Raw genomic sequence first — 24,535 nt, forward strand, 5'->3', positions numbered from 1 at the left:
TGGAGAAGGTTCGGTATATTGTTGCAATACACAAGATTGTTATCTTGGCAAATGAACGGCAGTATGGGTTGCTCTCTATTTCGATACGACGTTATAGTGCTTTTCTTGAAGTCTGGATGCTAAAAGCTCAGCTCCTTTTTTCGATAAATTCAAGTCACGAATTAAATCGTTTAGTTCCTTTTGAGAAAATTTGTTTGGAGTGGAACTTTCTTCAAACTCACTTTCATCTGTTTTGTCACTTGCACTGGATGAAATTAACATTTCCATATCATCACATTCAACTTCGCACAAAGAACTTAATGATGGTACAGGGAAATCTTCACTCACACCACATCATAGGTATGCCGGAATTAAGTCCTTTTCAATCACCTTTAGTCCAACTGCAGAGTGATTCCACGCAGGTTTTACAAACTTTGTGAGGCACCCAAATCTTGACTTGCTGGCTTATGTGATGTTCAAAATAAGCCTGATATGCTTATTTTATGAAGTTATATTTTTTCTTTCTTTTGCAACACTATATTTGCCACAAATAGTACACCGTCTCCGAGAAGAACTAATTTTTTCTAGCGAAAACGTTTTGTTTCACATATTCAGTGCTAACTCCTAACAAAAGCCGAGGACATACTGAACAAAACAAGCCCAAATGGCAGGAAATTGGTTGTGGTGGGACAGAGAGAGGGCAGAACAAAGGAACAGGAGGTGTGCTAACTGCGTCACTCGATCCTCTCCGTTGCTCCTCTCTGTATGCTCTGAGGAGGAGTGGCTGTGGTCTGAGGATGTCCCAGCAGGCTCAGCAGTGCAATGCCACGCCTCCTCCCAGCGTTAGTGAGGATATTTGAATGTGTTATGTGTCTCAATCGTGACTACCAGCTACGTTATCACAAATAAAACAAATTCTTGTTATTGTTGAAATAGGGTAGTTGTTAACAGAATTAACTTAGTTTTGCTTTTTTAAGTAAAGCAGGCCTAGACTAGTAAGGTTCTTCAAATGGAGAAAATAACTGAATTTTATAATTTTTCATTCATTTGAAAACTGGAGCCAATTCAGCTATAGCAAAGATCCAATGCAAAAATAAGACCCGCGAGTACTCTCAAACTGATCTTAAATCCTTGGCAAGAAAAAACAATATATTTTTTTGTTCTATAGTGTAATCCAGTTTCACAAAATTGACACTATATAAACACATAGTAATATTAATACAATTTTTAAAAAAATATTTGCGCTTATCTGAAAATGGAGACCGCCAACTAGCATGTTCAGATAAGCCATATTTCATTTATTTTTTGCCACGAGTTCGTCTTTAATGCATGTTTTTTGGCTGGAAATGCATCTAAGTCGCAATATGATGAGACTAATTTGATATGCAACACTTGCATATCTGTGTGCGACTGAGTCTCTGAATCTGTATACAAAGTGCTACGATGTTGAGGTCGCAGCTTTTGTCATACCAAGTTCCGTTGTGATTTATATGGAGACTCCGGTGCACACAGATATACAAGTGTCACATATCAAATAATTAAGCACAGTCTTCTGGTGTGTCCTGGTCACATCACATTGCTGGGAAATGAGGATGTAGGGTTGGACTATAGGGCACATGTGGGACGCAAATAGTTACCATGAAAACTGTAGTTTTAAGCGACTGAAAAATAAACTGCCAAGGAAGATTATCATAGGCTCTTGGCGTCAAGTGTTAATACTACTAATGGAATTTTTTTCTTATTAATTTGAGAGAATAGATTGACCATTATTCTGGACTTGTTTGGTAGGGACAAAAACAACCTGATCTGAATCTTTGTCCAGTAGAAGTTAAGCCAATTCACTACGACCTCTGTAAACAGTTTAATATCTGTAATGAGTAAAGGAACAAGCCTATAGTTGGCGCAGTTTTACCCCTTTCAAGCAGCTGTGACACGGCTAGAAACCATGTTCATTAGCCCGGATCGGACTAGGGATTTAGGTGTGAAAGGGGTATTAGTAGGGTCTTTATTAGGTTTGGGAATTACAATAATAGTTGATTGTGTGAAGTCTGAAATTTTCAACCTCTTATAACACAGTTATACCCCTTTTACATTAATGCCCGGGGTCTGACACAGTATTTGGAACACGGTTCCAATCTGGTTCAGACCTCGTTCCCACTGTGGCACTGTGCAGTGGAACAGTTCTTCTGGTGCTCTAAGAGTCAGGAAACCCAGAAGTCCCCTGGTTTCCTATTTACACTGCAGGGTTACACCGGTCGTGACGTGTTAAACCCTGCAAGCTACCCGGGTTGGATTGAAGGGTGACTCGACTCGGGAATCCAATCCTTGCCCCTTTTACACCTAGCAACAACCCAGGTTAACCCTGCATTAACCCGGGATTTTGCTGCTAGTCTGAAAAGGGTATTAAAGGTAGTTAACATGTGAGGTATCAGAATGTTGTAGAAAGTTTTATGGTAGGATTTTGGAAAGTCTTCTGGGTGATTTTAACAGTTTTTAAGCTTTCAGTATCTCTGCTGTCATGTAGATTGCAGAGAAAGGTATACAACTTATAAAATGACTCAATTATAACGGCTGGGTCTGTTCCATTTCATTTTTTGTCCCTCTTGGGGCATAATTTGGGATGCCCTCTGATACTTACCATTGCCCTATCCAGTTTTCTGTGCATTTGTGACCTGAGTTTGGCGCAGGGATCCCCCTGCACATCCTGGTTGGTTCCTGTAGGCAAACTGAAGACTTTCAATTTTCAGAGTTTGCTGAATATTAGGAGGCCCCATCGGGCTCCTAGTAATGAATGAATGGGCCTGTTACTTAAATCATGCAGAGAATAGTATTTTCACATGTGTAATGGGCCCATAGATAAAAGCACAAAAAAAAGTGATAAATTGGAGACTGATAAAGTACCAACCAATCAGCTCCTGTAATTTTTCAAACACAGCCTGTAACATGACAGTTAGGAGCTGAATGGTTGGTCGTTTATCACTCTCCACTTTATCATTATCCTTTATTTATATGGCGCCACAAGGGTTCCGCAACGCCCTACAACAGGGGTGGGGAACCTTTTTTCTGCCGAGGGACATTTTGATATATATAACATCGTTCATGGGCCTGGTGCAGGCCACGCTCCCTCCATGTGATGTCACACGGGGTGGGTCCACAATTGCCGTTGATTACAGCAATGTCCGGAGCGGGAGCTGTAAGAGCAGAGGTGTACCGTCAAAAGGGTCCTAAGGACGCTCCTGGCGGCACTGCTGCATAGATTCTGGCTGCAAGATGCCATTCTGGGCACCCTGCTAGCCAGATGAGGCTAGCAGAGAAAAGCTCAGGGGGCCAGACCAAATGACTCAGAGGGCCTTATACGGCTCCCCATCCCTGCCCTACATAATACATAAACAAATGAGCACACAAGAAAAAGTTATTAACAGTACAAACAATGCAGTACAAATACATGATTTATAAACATTGCTGCATAACACTTAAATAAGCAGCAGGGTGCCAGCAACCAAGTGTTAGGTGCTGTTGTAAATTAAAATATAAGGGAAGAAGCACGTAGGGGAAGAGGGCCCTGCTCGCAGTGGCGTGTCTATAATGGGTGCAGTGTGTGCGGGGCAACCCTCCCCAACATCACGATTTCAGTGGGACAGTACTGTCCTGCTGTTCCACCCGTGGGCCGACGTGGCCAAATCGGGAGGTTGGGGACCCCCAACGCCGCAGCTCTGCATGCGCGCGGCATCCATTCACTGATGGGAGAGGGCTGGGGGAAGCCCAGCCAGTGACAGAGCGCTGGACCCCCAGTCTGACGCATGCAGGCACGCCTCTAAATAACGTCACTTAGGGGGCATGGTCTATGGTAATGAGACCTCACCCCCAATTTTGGTCACACATGGCTTCACCACGCGCGATTGCATGGCGCAGCGTAAAGTGCCGGCACAGGGTGCTCAGACCCCTAGAGCCGGCCCTGGGGGTGACACAAATGAGTTGTCTTGTGAGGAAGGAACATGGAGTAGTGGGTTAGGATAAGCGCTGGAAAGCTTTGAGGAAGAAAGGGTTCTCGAGAGCCCATTTGAAGAATAGGAGCCAGGAAGCAAAGTTATCAAGGAATTTTGCGCTAAGGCCAGGGGGACGAAAAAAGGTAGCTTAGCTACTTGAAGAAGTTGGAAGAAGCACTTTCCAGAGCTTAGTACATATTTCCAAATGCATTCGTTACCTTATGTAAAGAAAACCTTAACGGCGTAATGGTCACTTAATGGAGTGAGAAAGCCTGACAAAATGCCCAATAAAGAAAGAAAAAGTAACACCCATGTGTACATAGGTAAAGCATTACATTCCATCCAGGCATTGCTGAAAAGGATAAAACAAACTGTGAAAAAGCCCAGTCATAAATTCACTTCCACGACCATCAGTATTCACGTAAGCTCCTCCCATTACATCCGTACACCACGCCCACTTTAACGTCACTGCCTGGTCTCCATTTTATGCTTCTCTCCCCTCCTCCCACGTGGGTCTGCGCCAGAGAACCCGCAATGCGCATGCTCGCCTCTCAGATCAGTCCATTTCGTCTACACGGGGGGAAACTTTTGCAAGAAATGTTGAATTTAACAGTGATCCTACGTCAAACGTTAATGTGTCGATGTCCTGTTGTATCGTTATATATATCGCGGCCGTGCCCCATGGCTTGGGAGAGCCGGCGGGCTACTATTGAGCTTGGCACCTCCCCTTGCATGCAGTGGCATCACCCTCCGTGATAATGGTAGTGACCGAACCGCTTCCTTTCCTTTCCGTGCTGGAGCAGAGCAGCCGCCATGAGGTGAGGGGCCTTGGTACCCGGGGAAACCGCTGTTATTAGGCCTGGGGCACCCCGACCTGGGCTTCTGGCACTCTGGAGATGGGCTAGATGTAGATCCCGGTGGTGTGCTGGACTCGGGGGCCGTGCAGTCTGGTGTTTGACTCCGTGTCCCCCACGGCGAGCAGGCCTGTGTGACAGGTCAGGGTACATAGTTCCCGCACTGCCGGCCTCTGACACCCCCATGTGTACAGTCTCCTTTGCATCCAGGAGCATTTGCCCTCGCTATACCCTATAGCCGGCGCCCAGCTCCTCATGAAGGGTCTCTCCCGCACCAAAATTAACCGGTGTCCTGGCTGCTGTGTAGCTTCAGTGTACACTTACCTCCCTCCCTCCCACCCTGTGTTATATGTAATCTCACACATCCGTCCATGAATGTAGTCACACAACAGCCACATTTCCAGACCTGTTCCATCTCTCTTTCAAGAAGGTGTAACATGACTGTTCTGATAATATATCTCTGTATTGTCTTCTGATTTATTTATTCCCTTAAATCTTCGTTTACTGGTGTTACTGGCATAGTAGGTTGTAAGATTAGGGGGATGTGTGGAGATATATACACATACCCACCCATACTGATGAAAGCCTGGCACTATACTGAGTCAGTGACGCCAAAAACTGATGCAATTTTCTTTAATAAAGTATTCTGAACTGATCTTCCCATAGAGATAGATATCTCTTATCTGCATGGAAAGATCAGTTCAGAATACTTCATTAAAGAAAACTGCACCATTTTTTGACTTCACTAACTTTAAGTATATTGCCAGGCTTTCATAAGTATGTATGTAATATATATATATATAATTTTTGTCGTCCTGTGATGTTAACATGAAGAATCTAATGGCTGATATGTGCGCAGCTGGTGGCACATCAATTTGAATTGAAGTTCCCTGTGTATTATGGATGCTTTAAAAAGTTATCCTTGTATGCAGATACTGTTGGAACTTGTCATGGTTAATGCTTATATTCTTGTACAATATAAATATTCTCTTAATTTGACACTTTCTCTGTTGCTATGGCAGATCTCTCTGCTAGAGTAGTATGAGATTGTTTTGCAGTGGTCCCATGTTCAAATTTCATCTGCACCATTTGGACAAGCTCTAGATTTGTGTATTGTAATTTTATTTTTTTAAAATGTTCATTATCCTTTCTAGGCTTCCTTCTGTTTTAGCTGTGTTTAGTCATGTGCTGACTGGTTTTGTGGTTACTGTGTCTTTAATGCATTTAAAGCGTATCACTCCCTGGAGGGGTTTATCAAAGCTTGGAGAGAGATAAGATTCTGGGGTAGATGTATGAAGAGGCAGGTAATGGATGTTTTCGGCAGCATGTATTATTGTAGTTGCCAAAGAGGGAGAGTTTACTCCCCTCTGGCGAATGGCACTCTCCCTTATTCGGCTTCTAACCGGCGCTCTGCGCATGCGCCGGTCAGAAACCCCCTCCAATGGCACCTGCGGCTCACTAAAAGAAACCCTAGGGACAGTGCTATGCATCAGGCAACGACAGTTGCATCTGTTGGAACAGTCGGTGTAACTGACAGTTCCTATATCTGCCTGCACATCGGCGCTACTATCTTGTAGATAGCAGTGCCGTTAATGATGGCGGCATAGCGCCCCTGTCATTTACCACCCAACACTGCATTTATACATGGGGAGAAGCAGTATCAGCATACATAAATTGTGCTGATACAGCTTTGGCAGTTCATACATCTCCCCCTGTGAGAGTACCAACCAATCAACTCCTAACTGTTGTTTTTTCCAACACAGCCAATGACATGACAGGAGCTGATAAGTTGGGACAGGCTTTGTAAATAGACCCCGTTTGAAAACTTAGGAGCTGATTGGTTGGTACTTTCTCTCTCAATTTTATTTCTCCAAGTTTTGATTAATACCCCTTTCACACCATGCTTCTGAACCAGGATATTGCTGGGACTACCCAAGTCGTTGGTTGTGTAGCCGGGGACTTCAACCTTGGTCAGATACAATACAGTCTGTATGGGAGAACTCAGGTAAAGTTTGTGATGCTGATTGGCTGTGGATGCGTAGGCCTGCCTCAAGGGAGTGACATGCAGGGCAAACACGGGTGCAATGTAAACGTGGATGACCTGGGTCCAACGTGCAGTATGAGGTCTGTGCAGCTGTGACACAGGTTGAAACTGTTCAATAACCTGGGTTGGACCTGGGATTTTATTCCTGTAAACCTTTCAGCGTCTGATGTAGGAATGCATATACACTTTTGTGGTGTGATATTAAACTTCTATTTCTTTAGCATGCTCAGACTTCAAAAGAGGCTCGCCTCCAGCGTGCTGCGCTGTGGCAAGAAAAAAGTATGGCTTGATCCAAATGAGACCAATGAGATCGCCAATGCCAACTCCCGTAAGTGTTATCCCAGTCACCTCATCTAGTTGTCTGTCTCTGCTCCTGGTGACTAGACTAAATGTGTTCCTGCTTTTCTTGTAGGTCAGCAAATCCGGAAGCTGGTCAAGGATGGTTTGATTATACGCAAGCCAGTAACTGTCCACTCTCGTGCTCGTTGCCGTAAGAACACCCTTGCCCGTAGGAAGGGAAGACATATGGGCATCGGTAAGTTTGGGCACATGACAAAGCATTGCTGACTTAAATCTTTGCTGTTCGTGTAGAATAGCCTCAAGTTACATGTGGAAATGTTTGGTGTTCCACTTAAGTCATGTTGGGTGGAATGATATTGCAACATTTGAAGCTGATAGTGGAACTGTCCCGAGGCTATTCCTTATTTGGTAAGGTTGACCTTCATATTCCCTCTAACCTCACCTCCCCAAGAACCCACCAAAACTAATTGGTTATATATTGAAATGCAGCCAAGTGCTTTCTTGCAGCTAACTGAAAAAGGACCACCTACTGTGTACCACAGTCATCAATAGTGTGCCATTTTTCTCATTGACAACCTCTCGAATGTATTTATCCACTTTATCATAACCTACACCTGGTCTGCTTGAGAGAAATCATAATGGGGTATAATGCAGTATAGATTAGTGCTCAAATTATCTTGTGTAAACTGATTTCCTCCAACCTCCCTGTTCTGTCCTCCCACACTCCTAAGTCAGCCAGGATCAGAGTCACCAGTGGGAAGAAATAGAGACTGCAACAAATGCCTAGTGACTCCAAAAGTGCTAGGAAGAGAAAATGAAGGAAAAGGCCCTGTCTGAGGGATTACCGTGTCAGTTGCGCATATCCTAGGCTGTTTGTATTCCTTACTGATTTATAATTGAAAACTTTATGATGGAGCTCTCTGCATTTCCGTGCAGGTAAGAGAAAGGGTACTGCTAATGCTCGTATGCCTGAGAAGCTGTCATGGATGAGGAGGATGAGAATTCTTCGTCGTCTGCTCCGTCGTTACCGTGAGTCAAAGAAGATCGACAGGCACATGTAAGAACTTCAGTGATGGCAGTAAATTGCCTTTTAATCCATTGAGCATGAGACTGAAATAAGAATACTACTTTTGGTTTGAAAGCCTATATTTAAAAAAAAATACTGTGCTATTGATGCATCTTCAGGAATACTCTGTTACAGGTGTAAATGTTGAAAAAAGAACAAGTTGGTAAATGTAACCTTTCATAAAATCTAGTTTTTATTCAGAATCCCTTAAATTGCCCAGCTCTGAAAAGCCAAAAGCTGTGTTTTCCCAACCTCTGCCCTCGAGGCACACAAACAGTCCAGGTTTTAGTGATATCCATGCTTGAGCACAGATGGTTAAATCAAAATAACTAATACTAATTAAGACACCTGTGCTCAAGTATGGCTATCCTTGAAACCTGGACTGTTAGTGTGCTTTGAGATGCTTAAAACTACCTCATGTTCAAGATGTGGTGTAAATGGGGATCGCTGTGATAGTGATATTATTTTCATATTTCCCATGATTTTAATTGCCATTGCAGCTGCTACTCTTCTTGGTGTAAACTGTATATCGAAGTCCTTTTTTAATTTCCATTCCCTCAATTTTGTACAGAGCTGTTCATAGTTGAGCTGATTATTTTTTTATTTGACTGCACATGAATAAAAATTCCTTACCTCGTACGGTGCATGAAGTTACAAAGTGTATGTATAAAAGTGCTGTAGCAATTGAAGTGCATGGTATCAGAAATGTGACTGCCAGAGTGACTGAGGGGGCTAGAGATGCACGCGAACATGGTCTTTCAGTTTAAAAGTGTTTTGACCTAAGAAGCATTAACTGAATTAAACAGTTTTCTATTTATAGCTGTACAATGTTTTGGCTGCATTTGTGCATTTGATGCGGGCAAAGGCCACCAGGTAGCCTGTTAAAGATTGTGAGGCTCACATTTCAATAGTTAAGTGCCAGCTAATGGCTGGGCACCAGGCTATCAAAGAAGAATGTTAGCAGGAGCTACTTACATGGTCACCTGGAGCACTGCCACTGTCCAGGACCCAGATAAGCTGGAAGCTACTGTGCTCAAGGCTGTTGTCCTCCGAGCGGAGTGCTCAAAGTTGGATCTTAAGTAGTCTCCAAGTAGGCCAAGATTAATAACCTATGCTCCTGTAGAGTGTGATGACAAGTGCTTGGTCACTTTAACTTTACCTGCAATAGATTAAGCCCCTTTCACTCTACTCATGATGATTACCATTTCTTTATCGTGTGACCACCTCTGTGGGGAAGATCAGTCTCTGTCACTGCAGGTAGTGGTGGCCATCTTAGTGTTGAGCCCTGGTGGGGAAAAATACACAACAGTAGACCACAGCTCTGAAAGTTTTGCAGTCTGTAGTCAGCATGGCTTTATGCACTGTATCTTGTTCTGAACAGTGTCTGTTATGCTGTGCAGCTCTTGTAATTCCCATTGGATCTGATTAAGCAAAATACGTCCAGGGATATCAGTGATATGGTTTAAATTGTCAGACGTCACTCTATATTACCTAGTGGGCCATAAGGAGCTGCAGCTTGTGAATTGGATGTCAAAATTATTAATTTGGAGCTCCTCCAATAGGTTTGTGGCATGCACCTTTTTTTTTGGGGGGGGGGGGGGGGGGGTTCTGTCGAAGATTTGTATGGACAGCAAGGAGTAAGGGCTTAATGCAAGCAACCCAGCATGTTGTAGATCTTCAAGAAGGCAAAAAGTCAGTTGTGCTGAACAGTTCTCAGACCTGACCTAATTGGAATCTACAGCTTACATGAGACCTGGAACATTCAAATGAGGATATGTTCAGTGTTAGTCACTGTCTGGGTTAGACATACCCATAATGTGACTAATAGACCCCTGTTATTCTTAGGCTGGGTACACATCAGGCAATGTATAGGACAATATATTGTTCTGATGCAGATCGGAGCGATATATAGTCCCTATCGCTCAGCATGATCCCTCAATTGCGCGTTCACGTGCGTTAGCATGTGCTGCATGTCAGATGGGCCGATCACGCTGACTGCATGCAAGTGAATGTGGGATGGAAGGGTATATTGCGTGGTCATGGATCGTGCATGGCGCCAGTTATTGCGTTAGGTCAGCTGGGATACATGTTATTCTGATGTGTAGCCAGCATTAGGCAGGGTACACATTAGACAATATATCGTTTTGACACTGATCAGAATGATGTATTGGGCACATCGTCTTATGTGTATCCACGATTCCCACGACACAACAGTGACTTAGTCACATCTGGTGTTCTGCACAGCAGATGTGACTATATGAAGGCATGCTCCTAGATGCGGCCACTGAATGGTGTATCACACGTTTGTGCGCTATATCGTTCTGTGTACGGGCGACCAATATATTGTTGCATCAGTCAGCCACGATCCAGGATAGTATTGTGTACCCAATCTGAAAGTTGAGGCTCTGTCTTGACAGTATGAATAGGAAGATTGAGACCAGCTGAGTGTACTCTTACTTAGGAAAACTGAAATGTACATATTGTATCCAGTGTCCCCCAGTGGATGTCAAAATAAAGGTACATTTCTACTTTAGGGTCCATAGGGTTCCACAGGAGACCTTGGGGGTATAGGCGATGCTGCAGCAGCATTGGGCACCACAGAGTTAAAACTTTAGCCTCCCAGGATGCACTGGGGTCCCTACTCTATACCCTGCCCCCCAGCCAAGGCCATCAGTTTTGTCAGTCCCCGGCCAGGAGTCAGAGCACATGTAGCAGAGTGGGGCTGTTACAGCCCCTGAAGACTTTCAAAAGCAGCTGTGGCTGCACATCTAGAGCAGTACAGCATGGACAGTCTCTTCAGACGTCCATGCTGTCGCTCCTTCACCCCGCCGGTACCGATCTGGGGATGCTGGTGGGGGTCTGGGGTCACGGCTAGCGGTGGTCCCGGACTGTAGCCGGATCTAAGGGGACCAGGTAAGCGGCGGGTCCCGCGGAGGGGACCCGCCGAAAGACAGAGTCCTCAGTCCCCAGGCAGGGGGCTCCCTGGGGACTGGCTTGCGAGTGGAGCCAGGTATTAACCTGCGCTCCAGGGACAGCGAGCGGAAAACGTCCGGCGTCCCTGGGGTTAAATGCATGCCAGGGGAGTGCGCCTTCCCTGTTAACAGCCGGCGTCTCCCCCGCTGCACAGTGCCTCTCCACAGCGGTCTGGCGGGCTGTGTTCAGCGTTCCTCCCCCGGGGCCCGCCTCCTCTCTGCTCCTCGGCGGCCATTTTATGATTAATGTACTAATAGCGGAGGGTATTGTAACACTGGGAGTTTATGCAGGGCGTGGTTTCTAATATCACGCCCAGTTACTGTGTCTGCGCCTGTACAGGAACACCCTGGCCTTGTTGGGCTTGGGTTAACTGGCCACACCCCCTGCGTTGCCCCATAGGGGTTATCACGGCGGTTGGTTCCTCACCCATATAGGGGTTTCCCAGGACGCTGTGTGGCTCCCAGTCTCACCTGCTCTCACCCACCTATGTCTCGCATGAGCCTGCCTGTGTGGGTTCACGGCCCAATTCGGTACAGAACCTATCGGCCGTGTTACGGGGGAGCCATCATTGCAGTCTAAGCGGTCTGTAGTGTCTCAAATGTTCTGCATGATGGTGATGTCATGACATTTGATGACGGTGACAATTTTTGACCTTTCAGACCAGAAGTCTTAAGTCAAAAACATATATGCCAAACCTTATATGGGCAGTCCGTGCGGTCTTGGTTATTGGCAACCCCCCCGTGGCCAAAACTAAATAGACTCCTCCGCAGTGGATTCTCATGTTACACGCCTAGTGTGGAGTACTACGTTACCATGCCCTCCATGCCTCCTTCAAGCATGCCACGGATCATTAGGTGGAAATATGCCTAAAATCCAGTTATTCCCTTGCTGGAGGGGCGTCCAGACGGCTGTGGCCGTGGGCTAGGTATCCACAGCCATGGAGCGCTGGGCTGATAATTTGTAATTGTCTCTGGACTCTGACTCGTCGCCTGAACTGGCGAAGTTGGTAGGCAATCCCAAAGACTCAGCCACGTATATTAATGAGGCAGCCGTTTCCAGAATCTCCTTGCCAGCCATGGCAGTTCGCCGCACCCTAGGGTTGCGTTCTTGGAAAGCGGATGCCAAAGTGGGAGGCTGGCTTCTTCACTTTGCCCAGTGCTGGTATCTGACTTCCGTGGACACTTGGGTCAAAGAAGTGGTCTCTCTGGGGTACGCCCTCTCATTTCGGCGTAGGCATCCCAGCCGGTTTTTCACTACAGGTCTTCCATCTGTTAAGGCCATGGAACTCCAGAAGAGCTGCACTCTATGCTCCGGGGTGGAGTTATAGTACCTGTTCCATTATCCCAACAGGGAACGGGATATTACTCGATTATCTTTCTGGTACACGAACCCAATGGGTTTTACCGGCCAAAACCTCAGGTGCCTAGACAAGTCTTGAGGTTCTTCGGTTAAGGATACAGACCCTCTGTTCCATTATATTGGCAATGGGACCTAGAGTGTCTCTGGACACTTATGAAGCCTACCTTCATATACCTATTATCTTGGCGCAACAGCAATTCCTCGGGTTTGCGATGTTAAGCCGCCATTTCCTGTTTCAGGCACTGCCCTTTACTCTGGCCACTGCGCCTCGAGTATTTACCATACTCATGGCGGTTATGGCAGCCCACCTTCGAATGCAGGGGGTCCGCCTGTTGTCCTATCTGGACTACCTCATGTTAGCAGGGTCTCCAGAAATCCTTCAGCGCCATCTGCACCTAACATCTGTGCTGCACAATTATGGCTAGCTGATAAACTGAGAGAAGTCCTCCCTGGGTCCCCTTACTGAGGATGCTCCATTTCGGAGCCCTGTTAGTCTTTCAACACCAGGGGATCTTTTTGACAAAGGACGATATCTCTAAGTTACAGACGTTGCCTTCGCAGCCGACAAGTGTCTGTGCACTCAACAATGCGGTTACTGGGTTCCATGGTATCGATGTTCGACATGGTGGAATATTCCCAGTTCCACTCCAGACCTCTGCTGCAGATAGATAGAATGGGATGCCCAATCGGGTAAAAGTTAAAAACACAGACGTTTGTGCTTTCCCCAGTGGTCCGTCTGTCTCTAGCCTGGTGGCTACTAACTGCTCCCCAGACATGGTGCGCCCCTTTTCAACTGCGGACTGGGTCCTTCTAATGATGGGCGCCAGTCCCCAGGGCTGGGAAGCAGTGACGGGTCCACACTTCGTTCAGGGATGGTGGACGCCAACAGAATCTGCATTTCCAATAAATCCCTTGGAACTTTGGCCAGTATTCAAAATTCTCCAGCAGATAAAACATGTCCTCCACGGACAGTCCGTGCAGGTACAGTCAGACGACGCCATCACGGTGGCTTACATAGACCGCCCAGGGGGAAACTGAAGTCAGGCAGTTCTGACGGAAGTGGCCCACATTCTACCTTGGGCAGAGGCCAATCTCCCTGCCATAATTTGGCAATGTTCATGCCAGGAGGCCTCAAATGGGGTGCAGACTTTCTCAGCCGTCAGGACGTGCATCCAGGGGAATGGTCTCTTCACCAGGAAGTATTTCACCAACTGGTGAATAAATGTTTTTTTTGTTTCTCTCCAGAAAAAGACCTCATGTCCTCCCGACACAACAACAAGCTGCCTGTGTACGGTTCAATCACAGAAGACGAAGGGGCTCTTCTGGTGGACGCGCTGTGAGTAAGGTGGACCTTCAGGTTTGCGTATCTGTTCCCTCCGTTTTCCCTTCTTCCTCGAATTACTCGCAAATGACACGCTTCTGCTCATAGCTCCAGCGTGGGCTAGACGGCACTGGTTCTCAGATCTCCGGGGTTTCTCAGTTGACACCCCGACATTGTTGCCTCTGCATACGGGCCCACATGGCTGTTAAGTCAGCCCTCTTAAGGTCCAGGGGTTTTTCCAGCTCTGTTAACACCATGCTCATAGCTCGGAAACCTACTTCTGCAGGGATGTACCACCGGGTGCGGCATACTTTCTTTAAATGGTGTCGTCCTAGAGGTTCTGATTCTCAGGTCCTTAGGATATCCAGGGTTTTGGCTTTCCTACAAACGGGCTTAGATCACGGTCTTCGCCTTGCTTCACTGAAGGTGCAACTTTCTGCCCTGTCAGTCTAGTTTCAGTGTAGGATCGCTACGCTTCCTAATGTCCACACCTTGATGCAAGGTGCACTTCGTATTCAGCCTCCCTTTGTCCCGCCAGTGGCTCCTTGGAATTTGGCTGTGGTCCTGAGGGCTCTCCAAGGACTGCCATTGAAACCTCTGGGCTCAGTGGCTTTCAAATGGCTTACAGCTAAGACTGTTTCTTCTGTCCATTACTTCGACCAGAAGGGTGTCAGATTTGGGGGTTCTCTCGTCCTCCCTTTCTGAATTTTCATAGACAGGGCGGGGCTTCGCACTCACCCTGGTTTTCTACCTAAGGTGATATCTAGTTTCTACATTTAATTAGGAAATCCTAGTACCGGCCTTTAATTCCTCAGTCCTCTCTGCTGGTGAGGCCTCTCTGGATGTGGTACGTGCTATGAGGATTTACGTTGACCATACCAGTTCCTTTTGGAAATCTGACTCCCTTCTTTGTCCTCTATGGTTTCCATAAGAAAGGTTGACCTGCCACTAAACAATTTTTGGCAGGATTGATTCGCATGGCCATTTCTCAGGCTTACATTCATAAGGGCCTTCTTAGACCAACCTCTCTAAATCCTCACTCTACTTGGTCCGTGGGTCCTTCGTGGGCAGTTCGCCGTGGTGCCTCAGCTGTTCAGCTTTGCAGGGCAGCCACGTGGTCTTCTGTCCATACCTTAGTCAGGTATTATGCATTTCCTGCCTTCGCCTCTCAGGATGCTTCCTTCGGGTGGCAGATTCTTCTTCCAGCACAGTACCCTCCCTTAAAAGGATACTGCTTTGGGACATCCCCAAGGTATCCTGTGGATACCCTATGGACTCTAAAGTAGAAAATAAGAGATATGGTAAGAACTTACCCTTGTTATCTCTATTTCTACGAAGTCCATAGGGTTCCACAGGACTACCGCCCTGTCGCACCTGTACTGCAGATGGGCTTTAATCTGGTCACTGGTTTTTCCGTCTCCTACTAGTGAGAAGGTGTTTCTTCTGTGTTCCAGACTTTCTTCTTTGTTCTCCTCCTCCGCCTATGGCTTGTTACAAAACTGATGGCCTTGGCTGGGGGGCGGGGTATAAAGTAGGGACCCCAGTGCATCCTGGGAGGCTAAAGTTTTAACTCTGTGGTGCCCGATGCTGCTGCCGCATCGCCTATACCCCCAAGGTATCCTGTGGAACCCTATGGACTTCGTAGAAATAGAGATAACAAGGGTAAGTTATATCTCTTATTTGTACTCTATAATTTTTTTTTTTTTTACTCATTGCCACTCGATGTCCTTTCTTTACGCTGTTTTTGTTATTGCAATCCTAGAAGATCTTGTTAGAGAATGTTTTCTCCTCTACATCTCATTCTTATGGTCCTGTCTTTTGGGGTCATATTTTTTTTTTTCCTGCAGAGACTTGTTTTTTCTTCGATAACATTAGGGTGCAGCTCCCTATCCTGGCACTTTCAGGACTGAAGGCATTCTGGTTTGAAAGAGAGCCCTCCTTCAACCTAGGTGCCCCCATAGAAGAGACTGCCTGGTGATAGCCAGACCATAACCCCCTATCAGAAAGCTAGGGAAGTACAGGGATTGGAGGAACATCTCCCCCATCCTGTTTCCCAGTAATTCAAGATAGTCAGTATTTGAAAGGGGCAGTTTGCTTCACACAAAGTGGCCCATTAGTTGTCTAATCACCAGACACCTTAACCTGCACTAATGGCCAAAGTTTTGTTATTCTCCCATAGTAGTTAATGTCTGATCACCAGACAGTGACACACACTACATAGAACCAAAAACAAATCCATAGATTAGAGTCTAATGCCAAGATGACTTGCCCCATCTAGGTTTAAAAATCAAAGGACCCCAAATGGATTTGTCACAGATGCGTCTGCGTCTTTATGCTAATGCTGCTACAGCTACTTCCCTGGTATAGATCCATGCGTCTAAGTATGCAAAGAGTGAGAGACCCACTGTCCGAGTATGGCTTCCTATGTGGGTGGCTCAGTGTCTTTGCATGCAACTGCTTTCCGTAACACTCCCCTGACACTCATACGCAAAATGTCTCTTAAGCCACTCCCCGTTACCTCCCAGTCACTGTCCAGGAATGCCCTTCACATTTCTGCTACCATGCTTCCAAATCTGTACTGTGACTCTGTGCAAAATGGGGATGCATGAGGAGTGTGACTCAGACACATGCATAGATGAAAAACATCGCTCCATTGCGTCCGATGTTGCTCAATTCAGAATCTGGCCCTTAATGTGTTAGGTTTTCTCAATTTTAAAATACTATTGGAATTTAATTAGCTGCTGTACTTTACTGCCAGCTAATTAATACCCTGAGCTAATTCAATTAGCCCCGAAGCTGGCACTTTTCAAAGGCGTGGGAGGCGTGGCCATGCCTCACTTTAAAAAAACCAAAACTATTTGCCGCAGTGCTGAAGGGGGAGCTGTGAACTCCTTGGCCAGAGGCTTCCAGTTGGGGGGGGGGGGGGGGGGTTCGCTTCCCGGCCAACCAAAGCAGAGTTCCCGACAGCGCTGGAAATCCCGATCGTCGATGGGTAAGTATTGACTAACCTAACCCTCTTTAGGGGTGTCTAACCCTAAGTCCCCCAGGGCTGTCCGCTCGTGGCGCCCGGCATCGGGGAAATTTCAGGCGTCTACATCTAGATGCCCAGCATTTCACCCTCGCCAGGATATGACATTCGGGAAGCCGGCTGCTGGTATTAAGGCAGCCGACTTCCCGATTGTATACAGTGTATTTCCCTGGGCGACTGAAACTGGATTGCAGAAATGCAATTCATGCGTTAAAATCCTGTTTTATTTGCCAGAAAAAATGATTGGGTCTATTTGAATTTCCTCTATGCCTTCTTGGGCTCCTATATTACTATGTTTAAATAAAACTGTGATTGCAGAGGCCATTCACACTCAACTTTGCCCTGAGTGCTTGTAAGAACAGCCCTATCCCACTGTGGTGATTCATATCCCTCTAGGTATTTATAATCTTTAATGAAATGCAGCTGAAGCTAAGGGGTAACTCTGGCGCTGAACACCTGTAAATATTGAGGCTTTTATTGTCCTAGTTTGTCCAACACTCTGCCACAGCTTCAGTCAGCTGGAAGACTCCCACATAGCATGCTAGTTATCATATGCCCTTTTGGTTACCAGTGATGGGCTGCATCTAGTAAGTGCGTTTCTCTGATGTATCTTTTACCAAAGTTAATTTCTACATGCTTTATCACATTGGGTGTTCTTTATAATCAAATCTCACAAAGTCCTACAGTATCTGTCCTGAAAGATAAATTCTCTCTACTAAAGTGGGAAAAAAAAATGGTTGGGGTCTCTTGAAAATTTGTCTTATAAAATTTAACACCTTCATTGCCAAGATTATAAGTGCTGCATCCATGTAGCTTAGCGTGTGGAACCCTTTAAATTTGGAATCTTGCCAAGCCTATATGGGAATATGATGCTGTTTATGTACCTATATTCATATCTCATGAGGACGTGTCTGAGCTACCGTAATTGCTATTCATTTGGTGCATAATATATATGGGCGTATTAGATAATGCGCAGTTGAGACAGTGAAAACGATGCAATGTCCAATAGCTGCTCTTCATAACTTCCTTTCTTGTTGTATTAGGTACCACAGTCTGTATCTGAAGGTTAAGGGTAATGTGTTTAAGAACAAGCGTATTCTCATGGAGCACATCCACAAACTGAAGGCTGATAAAGCTCGTAAGAAGCTCTTGGCGTAAGTACCCACCTTTGGCTAACCTGTCTGAGATTGTAGTGTCTTTAGGGGGAAGTGGGTGTTTAGTCTCAATTATAAATTCACTGACTGGAGTGCTTGGAATGAAATGGTGGAAATTAGGAGCAACTGGAAAATTACAGTACCAGAACCTTCAACAATTTGTCTTGTAGGCCATTTACAAATATATTATATTTTATGTAATATTTACATTGGAGATTCACACTTATGTAAATTTGCTTTAAATGAGAGCATTAAAACATTTGTCTACTTAACTAAAGGTCCTTTCCACACAGTAAAGTCTTCATTCATAATTGACACTCACACATACTGACTGTATTTTCTGACATCCGTATAATATACAGCAATATAACAACCCTTTGATTCAGTGATTCTGAATCCATCAGATAGTTGCAGTGATCCTTTCATTAGCATGTGGTGTTGGAATCAGACTAGATAAGCAGATTTAATTATTGGAAAATGATGATGGTCTCTAGACTGCATCTGAAAACTTGCTTAATTTTGTTCCTTGTGCCATCAGAAAAGTATCTTTTAAGGCATTTTATGTGCTCAATGAAATAATGGTACGGCAATTATATAATATCCCCCTCTCTCTCTGTAGTGACCAGGCAGAAGCTCGCAGATCCAAGACAAAGGAGGCAAGGAAGCGTCGTGAGGAGAGACTCCAAGCCAAGAAAGAGGAGATTATCAAGACCCTCTCCAAGGAAGAGGAGTCCAGCAAGAAATAAATCCCTGCACCTTATTATGTGTGTGTATAGAGTACTGCCTTGTGCAAGTTCAATAAAACGTCCTCCACCTCCAGTATGTGCTCATCTGACATGCATTGTTTTGTCAATCTGCTAACATTTACTTTTCAAATACATAATGGAGGTTTATGTATCCACAATTAGATATTTTGGTCAGTCTGATTAGTTACCTTTTTCCCTAAGCTATATTTATTTTTTAACTTTATCTATTATACTCTGGACATTTTACCCCGGCTGCCGCGTGAGGGTGTTGGAGGTTTTTGTTGTTTGTGGGAAGGGTACATTCTTACTAACCTGAAGGCCACTACTGTGCCACCAGCTCAGAACTTTGTGACCCCAGTTGACTGTTCCTGACCTGACAGGCTCAGCAGACTTCCACTTTACGTGACCTCCTCTGCACAAAGCTGAGAGGTCAGGCTGATGCTGCGCACACAGTAATTTGTGAATGAGGGTAAGTCTTCCTGGATCGATAAAGAGATCAGAGGAGATTAGTGTTCCCGCTAGACTGCGGGCAGGGCACTATGCGAGTGCGTGCTCCCGAAAAGGGGGCTATGACACACCCTCAATAATTAACACTTTGGGGTGTGCCCACCACTTCCGGAGGTGTTGGGCTTCCCCCAAGTTCTCCTCTCATGGTGAACAGGTGCTGTGTGCATGCGCATGGCATCTATTCACCTGGCGGTGAACGTTCACTTAACTTTTTACACCTGCGGTACACTGGGGCCTGCGGGTGGGGAAGATATAGGGCAGGCTGTTTTAGCGGGGTGTTGCTAAAAGAGCAGGGTGCATTTTCCCCTTTAAAATTGGGCAGGGTGTTGTGCTCTGCTAAAACAGCCTAGTGGGAATACTAGAGAAGTCAAGACAGCTACCCCCACTGTGCTCAGACAGCAACTGAACTAAAGTTCACTTCCTTGTTTTAAACTGAATAGGATGGGGCAGTGTGAAGACACAGGATTTAAGGTAAGTGCAGGGGCAGAGTGCGCTACATGTAATGAATGTCCAAACTGTTTACATGTAAAAATTCATACCTTCTGCAAAGGGTAGTCATTATGTTGACATTCAGAATATCGGCTTGAACAATAGAAAAATGTTATGCCAACTGTCAACATTCAGGATGTCTTTGTACCACACTTCTGCAAAGTGGTACTTGACCTACTCCTTGGTTGCTATATGGTATTTACCAAAAATAAATGTTTGAACCCCTGATCTAGAGGACCATGCCTGGTAGGAAATAAAGAAATATTCAACATTTTAGTTCTTTCCTGCCAATTAGTCACAAATGGGCTAGACCACATAGCCTACTTTTCTATTAGGGGCCTATGTATCAAGCTGTTTTTTTTAGTAGCAATGTACTAATGGTACAATGCAGGAGATTTCACAAATCTCTGAGTGCTAATTAGTACTGCAGATCAGTTGCCATTATCAATGTGGACCATATGACCCCTATGCACCAAACTCCAAAAAGCAAAGCTTTTTAGAGGTTGGCCCCAGGAGTTTACAGCATCTTCAGATGGTGTAAACTGTTTTAAGCCTATGGAGGCTCCAGGTGCAGGAGAGAACTTTCGATCTTTCGCAGCCTCCTCTGCTTCCACAGGAGAAGTTTTGCACAAACATGAAAGATTTATCCTTGCGAGTTAGATCCCCGGCAAATTGTATATTAGTCACCACAACCGCTATCCCTGAGTTCCCCTTTGTACATAGTGGGGATATTTTCATTAAAAATTAAAATATCCCCTGCAATATGGATACTTGATGACCATGGCAGTTCTGCAATTATTAGTACATTATTAACTTAAACTATTGATGCAAAACATTTTGTATTAATCTTTATATTAGAGGGCATATTCATCACAATCTGCATTTTTAATGCAGATGTGATCAATATTGTGTAAGTTTGAATTGTGAGAATTAATATTGCTTCAGGGTCTATAGGGCTCCACAGGGAGACATGGGGGACCGAACAGCAAAGCTTTTCAATCCCAGGATTCTCTGGTCCTTCCTCCTATACCCCACCCACAGCCTGAGGGCACTTCAGTTTTGTTGGTGTCTGGCAGGAGCTGGACCAACATTATAATGGAGGACTGCATTAAATAGCCCAAGCTTTAATTTTTTTTTAACAAACTTCCGAGCAGCACCAGACTGTCCTCCGGATGTGTCTGCTGCCGCCCCATCAACCCTCTGGAGCTGTGAGGCCAAGCCTGTGCTAGGTACTCCGAGGGGGACTAGCTAGCAGGCTTACCAGACTGCTTCCTGGAATCCAGGGTACACGTAAGCCGTCTTAGTGCAGTCTTTCCTCCGGTGTCGGGAGATAGACTGAAAGTCCTGATGAGAACACTGGCTTGTCCACTACACCATAATGATACTGGTGCAGAGGCATATAGTAAAGGCCATGTGATAAGGTGCCCTCCCTGCAACTCCTCCCCCAGCTCTGGGTGCCATTCCACTGTGGTCTTGGTGTTCCCTGAGTTACTCCTCCACCCCTTCAGAGATGCTTGGCAGCCATTTTAGGCAAGCAGGTCTCTGGGAAATGCTGGTTCCAGTCTCCCTGTTTACCTCTCCCAAGGGCCAGGTTATACAGTGCTATATCCTACCAGCCACTGTGGTCTGTGTAGTTTATTTCAGTGCCCATTGCAGACATGTAATGTTTTTTTCTGCGTTTGTGCTAGTGCTAATCTCTATTTTCTATACTGTCAGGTTATCCCTGGCCCTTTTTTTTTTTCTACTATACCCTGACATACTAGGGTATTGGGGGTTCATTGTACCTCACATCTGCTATTTAAGTGTGAGGACTATCACATACTATATAGTGTGGTTGCACACTATTGTGCCATATTATACTGCAAGGTGTTCATTGCACTGTATCATACTGTGTATTGTATTCTTGTGACTATGTCTGGCACAGGAAAGCATAACAAGCAGCCTGATGCTGCTGCTCCTACTCTAATAGCTTGTACATCCTGCTGTGTGGGCTTAGCCACAGATGACCTCATTCAGGATGGGTCTCTGTATTGTTACACAGCCCCAGGTTCATCAGCCCCGGTGCCTCTACCTCAGAACCCACCCTGGGCTGCCTTTTCACAAATGCTGGCAAAACTTGTGAACCAAGTAGCAGACCCCGTGGTAGCTCCACCTATGGGATGGCCACAGCAGGTACCCTCTGCAAATCCTTTGCCTCCCCCATGGATAGGCGTACTGTCTACCTCAGGTATCAGGACTTTAGCTAATACCTCCACGGTTTTTCAGCAAATGCTGCAAAAAGATAAACCTTTACCTACTAAGGGCCATATTCAATTAGACGCAAAAAGCCAAGATATGCAAAAAAGTTTTGCCAGTTGCCTCTTTGCCTGTCTGAAACTTATCGGCGTATTCAATTCTATCCGCTTTTCGCGTACGTGGAAAATCAATGCAATGTAATAGGTGAAAAAGATTCGCCTCTGAATAGTAGTTGAAAAGAAGTGCAAAAATTTTTTTTGGGGGGGAAACCACTCGGAACCCTTGGGACAGCCCCCCAATGGACAACTGCATCCAAAAATTCCTAAATTAAAAAAAACTTACCCCCCATAAGTACTTTGAATTTGGGGGTGAAAAAGCACAAAGTGGAGTAGCAAATTCAAAAACTAGTGAAATAAGGTTCTGGGGGTGCTCTAATAAGGGCTCAATTGTTTTTGGGGTTGCAGGTGCTTTTATGGGGGTGGAATTTCACTTTCATTAAAACTTTGCAAACATTAAAAGATGCTTGCACCCATTTTCAGGTACCCCAAATTTGACAGGACTACTTATTTTCACCAAAAAAAACTGCTTTATGCCATTCACCACTTGTGCAAAGACGCTAATTAGAGACTATTGTACCAACTTAAGTACCGCGAACAGTTTTATTTGGGCACTATTACATTAATCCTCAATATATCTGCATCTTTTGGGGGGTTCAAGCTGATTTCCCCGATTCTGACACCACTTTTCACCTGTTTTGACTTTGCGTGTCGCCGTTTTCGCGTCCTTTGGAATTGAATAGGTCAAATAGCAGGGATGCGCACGATAAGTTTCCACGGCTAAATTATGCAATGTAGGCGAAAAGTCAGGCATGCAAAACTTTTCCGCGGGTGCGAAACTAATTGAATACCGCCCAATACGTACTATGATATCCTCCCAATTCACACAGTTATCTGATTCTGAGATATCATCTGGGGAGGCAGAAGACGCAGATCTCTCTGACTCCATCTCAGGAGAAGGGGAGCCACCCTCTAAACTAAATATACCTGCTCTTGTGAGAGCTGTTAAAACTTCTACAAATAGAAGAGTATGAACCCGCTCCTAACAAAAAACATGCGCTTTTTAAGCGACAAAAGGTTGTTTTTACCAGAGTTTCCTCACTCTGACCAGCTATCTGATCACATGAGTGAAGCTTGGAATATGCCCGGTAAAAGGTTTCAAATTCCAAAACTGTTCAGTTCCTTTTACTCGCTTCCAGCTACTGATTGTACTAAATGGGAACTTCCCCCAATGGTGGATTCTCATGTTACATGTCTGGTTAAAAATGCCACCTTGCCAATTCATACTGCAACCTCCTTAGAGGAGACCACAGATAGACGTATAGAAGGTTGTCATAAATCTATATACGCTCTTACAGGAGCTATTACTGGTCCTGCCAGGGCTATGGCCTAGGTGGCAAAATCCATTGGGAGTTGGGCAGAGGCCTTTGAGACTTTTCCCCCTGATGCTTCAAGCTGTCCAACATATCTGACATTAGAGATGCAGCCTCCTACTTCGGTGAAGCAGCTATGGATACAGCTTTCCTGGCCTCCAGGATATTTGCCACTTCGGTAGTGGCCTGCCGTATTCTTTGGCTAAGTTCCTGGAAAGCAGATTAAGACTCAAGCCCATGCTCTAGAGTCTCTGCCTTATGCAGGAGACATCCTATTTGGTCCAGAATTGGATACAATTGTGACTACTTTGGTGACTAACAAGATGGTGTTCCTGCCCTCTGCATATAATACAAAGCCACGGACGTCATCCTTTCAGTCCTTTCGCCCTCGAGGCAAAGCCAAGGGTCAGTCCTTTCCACAACAACAGACATCAGCCAGGGCCTCCAAGCCTAGGGCCAAACAAGCCTGGGCTGCTATTCCACCTGCTAAGTCTGAGGACAAGCCTGCAGCCTGAGGGGGCGGGCCTCTCCCAGGGTGGGAGGCCGACTTCTTCAGTTTACCCAGGTTTTGCATCAAACCACGTAAGAGAAGTGGTCTCCCATGGATACACCCTCCCCTTCCTGAGGCGACCCCCCCCTAACAGTTCTTTTGCACAGGACCTCCATGGGACTCAAGGCCCTGCTGCTCCAAAAAGCTATTCAGTCCTTACTGAGGTCAGGAGTAATAATTTGGGTCCCCGCCTCATGTCAGGGAAAGGGCTATTCTACCGCTTTCTTAGTTCAGAAGCCCAATGGTTCTCATCGGCCTATCCTCAACCTCAAGTCTCTGAACAAGTTTATCAGGGTGCCCAGGTTTCGTATGGAAACCCTCCGTTCTATTAACCCTCCGTTCTATGGAGCCTGGAGATTTTATGGTATCCCTAGACATTCAAGATGCTTACCTACACGTACCTTCTCATCAACAATATCTCCAATTTGCTACTCTGCAGCAACATTACCAATTCCAGGCTCTGCCATTTGGCTTCTCAACGGCCCCTCGGGTCTTTACCAAGATCATGGCAGTTA

At 45.5% G+C, this 24,535-nt stretch overlaps 1 protein-coding gene across 1 annotated transcript; it reads left to right on the forward strand.

Moving 5' to 3' along the window:
• The first annotated feature begins 4,680 nt into the window (after positions 1-4,680).
• RPL19 (ribosomal protein L19) lies at positions 4,681-18,883 on the forward strand. Its single transcript, XM_088474610.1, has 6 exons — positions 4,681-4,783; positions 7,085-7,191; positions 7,276-7,398; positions 8,100-8,220; positions 17,954-18,064; positions 18,684-18,883. Exons 1-6 carry the CDS (start codon positions 4,779-4,781, stop codon positions 18,808-18,810), a joined length of 594 nt encoding a protein of 197 aa, XP_088330736.1. The 5' UTR covers positions 4,681-4,778; the 3' UTR covers positions 18,811-18,883.
• The last annotated feature ends 5,652 nt before the right edge of the window (positions 18,884-24,535 follow it).

The sequence above is a fragment of the Taudactylus pleione genome, unplaced genomic scaffold (assembly GCF_031769625.1).
Source record: "Taudactylus pleione unplaced genomic scaffold, aTauple2 ptg000155l, whole genome shotgun sequence".
Lineage (NCBI taxonomy): Eukaryota > Metazoa > Chordata > Amphibia > Anura > Myobatrachidae > Taudactylus > Taudactylus pleione.